The following is a 6,400-nucleotide window of genomic DNA, read 5'->3' on the forward strand; positions in this document are numbered from 1 at the left end:
ACGTATTGTCGATCATCAAGTACAATAACGATCACTAATTTCACGGTATAAAGAATAAAGATAGGACTGAGGACGTCTAATTTATCCCTGGCAAGGATTCAATGAATGGCTTATAAATTTCGCGGTATGGAATGTAAATGTATTTGTACTTGGCCTAGAAAGGTGCTTGAAAAAAAAATCAGTGACCAGCGGTCGACATTGCCAATAAATCGATCGATCGATCGATCGATACCTCTCCTTGAAATCGATCGATGTATGCAAATTTGTTGTTGTTGGTGAATGAATAGTCCGTGGACAGTCGAAAAATCTTAAATGAACGGAATGGAATATCGTGTTCTAACAAGCAAATTTTTAAACTCCAAGTATCCTCATTTGATGAATTTTTATTAACCGTTTAATAAAGTATTCCGTTATCTCTTTCACTCGATCGAAGCGAAAAATTCCAAGTAGAATTACGAAGGAAATATTACTTCATGCCTCTGTAGAGTCACGAAACAACGTCCTCGTTCTCTTCTTCTTAACGAGCTACACGTCACAAACAAAACTATAACCAAGTATCGCGGCAATCTCTTCAAAAGAAACTCGTATACGTGTGTATACACGCGTACGTGTATATGCACGTGCTTCTTAGCATATGGGCTGTGAAACAGTAGGTTAATCGTTTGCAAGTTTGCAACTCACGATCTTAACTATAAACAAATATATACATAGTAGCTATAAAAGTTTTTTACATTGTTGCATACCAATTAATCAATATTTACGTTGTATTTCATATAATATTTGATAATCATATGAAAATTTGATTGTGATTGAAAATGAAATAAAAAAAAAAAATACGTGTAAATAAAACACAAATTTTTGTATAGCTGCTATACATATAGTCGAAGTCGAAGATGGTCCACAAAGTTTCGAGCATCGATTCACCGTAAGTACAACACAGGGAGTAACGTGTTACACGCAATTTAAAGATTAATTCTGTGCCGATGCTTACATACGTGAAACGTCTTGCTATCTATTCGATGGATCGTAGATTTCTGTGAAACGTTACGCTGAATTAATTTGATTCAGGTATCACCACTATAAATAACCGACCACTCGAATTCGCCAGAGATTCTAACAGTAATTACCATCAAAGAGGATCTTTGAAGTTTGTTTAAGCGTTTGAGAAATCGTTTGATGCGGCGTTAATTGGAATCAAAGTTTTCGCCAAGTCTTTAAGAATCGTTTACGAGGATTAATTTTATTCTTTCTGTGACCTATTTTCTTTCAAATTACTGCATAAATAATAGTAGATGTGCATTCAGCAATTATTCGAAGATGCGTGACCGTGCAAATTTATTCTTCTCGATCAATAATATTTCTATGTTTATCATTTTCTACGTTGTATTAAATATTTCCATGTTCTGTTTACCATTTTCTACGTTGTATTAAACTGCTGCGCTTTGATCTTTTTTTCTTTTCTATTTTAACATTTATTTCTTTTTCTTTTTTGATTTTTAATATAAATAAAAAGAAAAAATATTTATCGATACTGATATTATTGTAAAAGAAGAACGTACAATTTTTTCTAAATTTTTCTTCTTTTGTTTTTTATTCATAATAGATCATTTTCATATAGAGATTAAAATCGTATAGAAGACGATTCAATTGATCGAATCACAAAGCAAATGAAGCATTTTAAAAAAAATAAGAAGAGGAAAACAAATTTTGGAACGAGTAACAGTATTCTCGACTGATTCATCCTCCACGCAAAGTGTAAAACATTTTCGAAAGAAGCGCGCGGGAGCATTTATTTCGAACGATACTTGTCTATTTGTGGCTAAGCCGTCCCTGAGCGCCGGTTACGTCACCACGGCCACGTGACTCGTTGAATCTCATAATGGTCCATATTCGCCTCCCACGTATCAATGCAAAGCGATGATCCATCATCGATTCCGTACACCTGCTTGCTTCTCTCAATCGTTTACTTTTGATCAAAAGAAATGGATCGAAATCTGATTTTTAGATTTGCGATACTCTAGAACTAGGTTTAGAAAATCTCGAAACACTGATACCTTTCTAAAAAAGATTCAGAAATTTTTTAAAGAAATTTTGAAGTTTCAAGTAAATTCTTAATTAAAATTATCCAACGAATATCAATATATCTTTTATTTAATCTTTATATAATTCAATTTTTCACATATTTATATTCTCCTTTGTTTAATGAGCAACAGATAACCTAACCTAAAAGAATCGAAATGAAGTGAGAAAAAATTCTCATAGTGGAATGATTTTCAAAGTATGTATTCGTTATGTTATTTAAATTATATAATTTTTATTCGCTATAAAATGATGTAAATGATTTTTTTATATATGAAATTTAGATTTGATATTCCAAAAATTAAATATTTTTCTAATCGTTCAATCGTTTAAATTGTAGACACTATTTTAGGAACACACGGCTTGCACTTGGTTTCCACATGCTCTCGACACCGTTTGAATGATTTATAACATTTAACCAGCATAGACCTTGACGGCTAACCTTCTCCGCATTATTTTAAAAGCTTCCGATAGATTTCTGATACTTCCACGCTTCGCTTGTAAACGCGATGTTAATAGCATATTTCATATTTCATGAAAACTCAAGAAAGTTGCACGGAAGCTATTATCTCTTCTCTCATTATATTACATTATACATGTAAGATTGTATAACACAAAATCTTTCTTTACAAAGTTGGGAATCATGAAATATCAAAAGCAATTGTATCTAATTTATTTTAATAAATTTATTTTAATAAAAATTTTAAATCTATTTGCACGAGAATAGAATTAATGAATATATAATAAAAATGTAACAAGAATTTGAAAAATTGATTCCAAATTTAATCGGTAGTATATGTTTTAGAATTATGTATTGAATTTTTGGAAGCAAACGATTCATGCATATTCCTTTCGAAACGAATCGATTCGAAACAAAACCACTACGACTATCTATACAATTGCCATAGTACATGCCAGTGTTTTTCAACCTTTTTTGATGTTCAAATAACTTGCGATCTCCTTCGATGTAAGGTAAGAATCATTAAAAAAAAATCAACTAACGCTAAAAATCATTTCATTAACATAAAGTCATTTCATAAAAATGATAACAGAAAAGTCGGAAATATGCGGTCCACAGGTTGGGAATCACTGGTGTATACAAAAGTTTACGCTATGCCTGGAGAGAAGCCAAACGAAAAACGCAAAAATGCAAATCTGCCTTTATGCATGGCCACCTACCGAAGTTTGATCACTGTTTTGTGATCCGGTGGATATATATTCCGGTCGATTATGTCCATCAGTCACAATTCGTAATTTACCAAACGAAACGATCGAAAATTGGAGAGGAACGATTCGATATGTCGGCTGCAACGAGGTTAGAAAATTACTGCGCAAAATATTACGGGATCAACGCAAGCTCCTCACCTTTTCCACACGTTGCAATTGCAATTTAGTTCACGATTCCGAGTGGGGACACACCGCCACTACGACGTGTCATTGTCAAGGATAAACATTGACGTAATAAACATGTCCTCTCTAACCTAACCAATCATTGCTTTTAAGTAAAGAGGATTTACTTTAACGATTTTTTAAATTCCATTAAGAGAATATAATTATAGTAAGTATACTTAAGTCAGGATTATTAGATATTGATATATTCTTCGAATAAATTTAAATTCTCTGTAGATTTGATTTAAAAATGTGAAAAATGTTATTATAGAGTCAATGCTATTGTAAAGTATTATGATATGCATGTGTAATCGACACTCGCAATTTATGTTCGTTCTAGGTTATGTCATTTATATCACGAATCGTTTGAAGTGTTTTTTAATATCTAACGTGATTAAATTACAAATATTGTAACACGTCGTAATACAGTATCAATTGTTTTTAATGAGTAACGATTTGAAAACTTCTCTATTACTAAAATGTAAAGTATATAGTATTGAAAAGAATGCTTTTTGTTGGATGACGCGATGATGCAGTATCATGAAGTATTTAACGAGATTACAGGAAGGAGCGTGTTCTTTGTCACTGCAACAAGTTGTGTTAAATGGTCACCCATTATGCAATGTATCGTTCGACTAATGACCGACATATGTCATTCATTTACATAATGATTGATAGATGAAAAATTGTCATATATCGTTCAATGTCTAACCAATTTTGTGTTTCGATAAAATTGTTATTAATCTTTTAACTTTTAATTAAGATTTTAATATTTCCGAATTATTAAAATTTTATGTAATAAAGAAATAAATTTTGTTTATTTGTTAGAATATAATTTAATTATTATTATCTATATAAATTATAAAATAATGAATAATTATAAATTATTAAAATTGTAATTCAAATAAATAATAGTATAAAATACGCAACTAATTTATTCAATTTCACAAAAGGATCTGATATCAACAAACTGAAGAATATATATAGTACGTAGTCTATAATGCTAAATAAGTATTTATCTTTTGATTTAATCTAATCTTACACGCAATTGAAGTCACTTTTTAAATTGGACTATTCGAATTTCATTTTAACGGAAAACAGAAGATTATTTAATCGATCCATTTTACGAGCACATAAAATTCTTTGTCTCTTTGTTTAAACACGGTTCGTCCCTTTATTTATTTGGAATTCTTCTAAAAAAAGATACAGAACAAATGAATGAAAATACGTCGATAAATAAGCAAATTTTTCATTCAATCACATGAGATCATCGATAAAATCTAAGAAAATTATAAAATTCACAATAAATTTTGCACGACCTAAATACACATTTGCCAACATGAACTCGAATCTGTAGAATTTTAGTTGAGGTTATTTTCTGTCGATGAAATTTTTCGAACAGAGGGGAAGAAAGAAATTCCCCAAGGTGGCAAACGAGGAGGGTTCTCCAGAATTTATGTTGGAGGGTGAACATGTACGACCGCTATAATTCGTAAACCTTCTCTTCGAAGTAGAAATTCGCTTTAAAACGTGAGATCTTAAATCTTTGGAATCATTAAATTTTGTTATCTTCTATAAAGATGAAAATTAAAAATTTTAGCCTTTTTTTGTTAATATTAATTTTATATTTCATAAAAGAAAAAACTTTTTAGATTCAAAAAGTAAATTGAATTATTCTGGAAAATCATATTATAAAAAATACCAGTTTTCGAAGAATCGAATAATAAATTTAGAACAAGGATTCTATAATTAGTAGTTTCATCGCATAGCAAGCCACGATATCCAAGATCGAACAGGCCTCCTATTAAAATAACACGACTGTTAGCTTTTGCGGTGTTGGCATGCAAAAACCGTGGCATATGGCACGCACTCGTTTCATCCATCGAATTCGCATCCCATTTTATGTGAATTGCACCTCAAGAAGTTTTCGAATCAACAAATATATTCCAAATTTTTCAAAAAAATATTCAAATACTAAAAATATTATTACATTCAAGAAATAAAAATGCTATACGAATGATTAATCGAAATCTTAATTTGTAATTTAAATATATATATATTGAATAAATAAATAGACAAATATAATAATAATAATGGACATTTATCATCTTTAAAAAATTTAAATAAATAAATATTCAATTTGGAAACAAAGATATTTGTTTTTTTCGAACATTCTAATTAGAATAATCTTTGTTCAACTTCGTTTGAAATTAGAAATTCAAATGTTACATAGATCAAAAACGAAAAGAAATATTCAGATTTCTGTGTTCAAGGACACAGGCATTACAGATCTTCGAGAAGACGTGCATCGAGAGAGAAGGAGCAGGTGCAAATTTTCGTCAGACGGAATCGTTTGTTTTTCGTTTACCCCCTGGGCGAGAAAGGCACGCCGAGAGGGCTCTCCTCGCCCGTTGTTCGTAACGAACGTACTGACGAAGTCTCTATAAATAGCGGGTGCGTTACTGAAATACGTGAAACGAATATACATATATGTATACGTATGCATTCACAAAAAAAAAGTTAATGTCGCGACCTTAATTTACATTTATCAACGATCAAAGATAGAAGCATTTTTTTTTTTATTATTTCATTGTAATAAATACAAATTATAGCTATGTTTTATCTCATCATTTCATGAGAAAAGTTATTATATATAGTTTGTTAGATCTTTTTTTCATAATAATATAAAACCAATCAAAAATTTAAAATTTATATAAAAGAACTTCAAGAAATATTCATATACATATATAATAATAATATTATAATAGTTTTTTATTGTATATTATATATCATCATCATTATAAAACGATCATTATAGAACTCTGCAATCGATTCCAAGAATTTTTTTTCAACTATCGGAATATTAATGATCAACATTACCTTATACATATAGCACTCTGTATAAAGCGTGTATATATATATATATATATAT

The 6,400-nt window shown here is 30.0% G+C and overlaps 1 protein-coding gene and 1 long non-coding RNA gene across 4 annotated transcripts in view; one reads left to right on the plus strand and one right to left on the minus strand.

Annotated features, from left to right (window-relative positions):
* LOC102675369 (heat shock protein beta-1) overlaps positions 1 to 6,400 on the minus strand; it is a 26,304-nt gene that overhangs the window by 18,262 nt on the left and 1,642 nt on the right. Inside the window, exon 1 of one of the 3 annotated variants that reach the window (XM_006615811.2) lies at positions 3,259 to 3,555. The exons of the other annotated variants lie outside the window; for them this stretch is intronic. Coding sequence (XP_006615874.1) covers positions 3,259 to 3,317 — 59 coding nt within the window. The 5' untranslated portion in view covers positions 3,318 to 3,555. Of the gene's footprint in view, positions 1 to 3,258; positions 3,556 to 6,400 lie in introns of those variants that run through there. 3 annotated transcript variants of the gene reach the window in all.
* On the plus strand, positions 2,287 to 3,350 carry LOC116185645. The gene is made up of 2 exons (XR_004150511.1): positions 2,287 to 3,051; positions 3,158 to 3,350. It is a non-coding gene; the product is annotated as an uncharacterized LOC116185645 (long non-coding RNA).

This window comes from Apis dorsata, unplaced genomic scaffold (assembly GCF_000469605.1).
Source record: "Apis dorsata unplaced genomic scaffold, Apis dorsata 1.3 scaffold_236, whole genome shotgun sequence".
Lineage (NCBI taxonomy): Eukaryota > Metazoa > Arthropoda > Insecta > Hymenoptera > Apidae > Apis > Apis dorsata.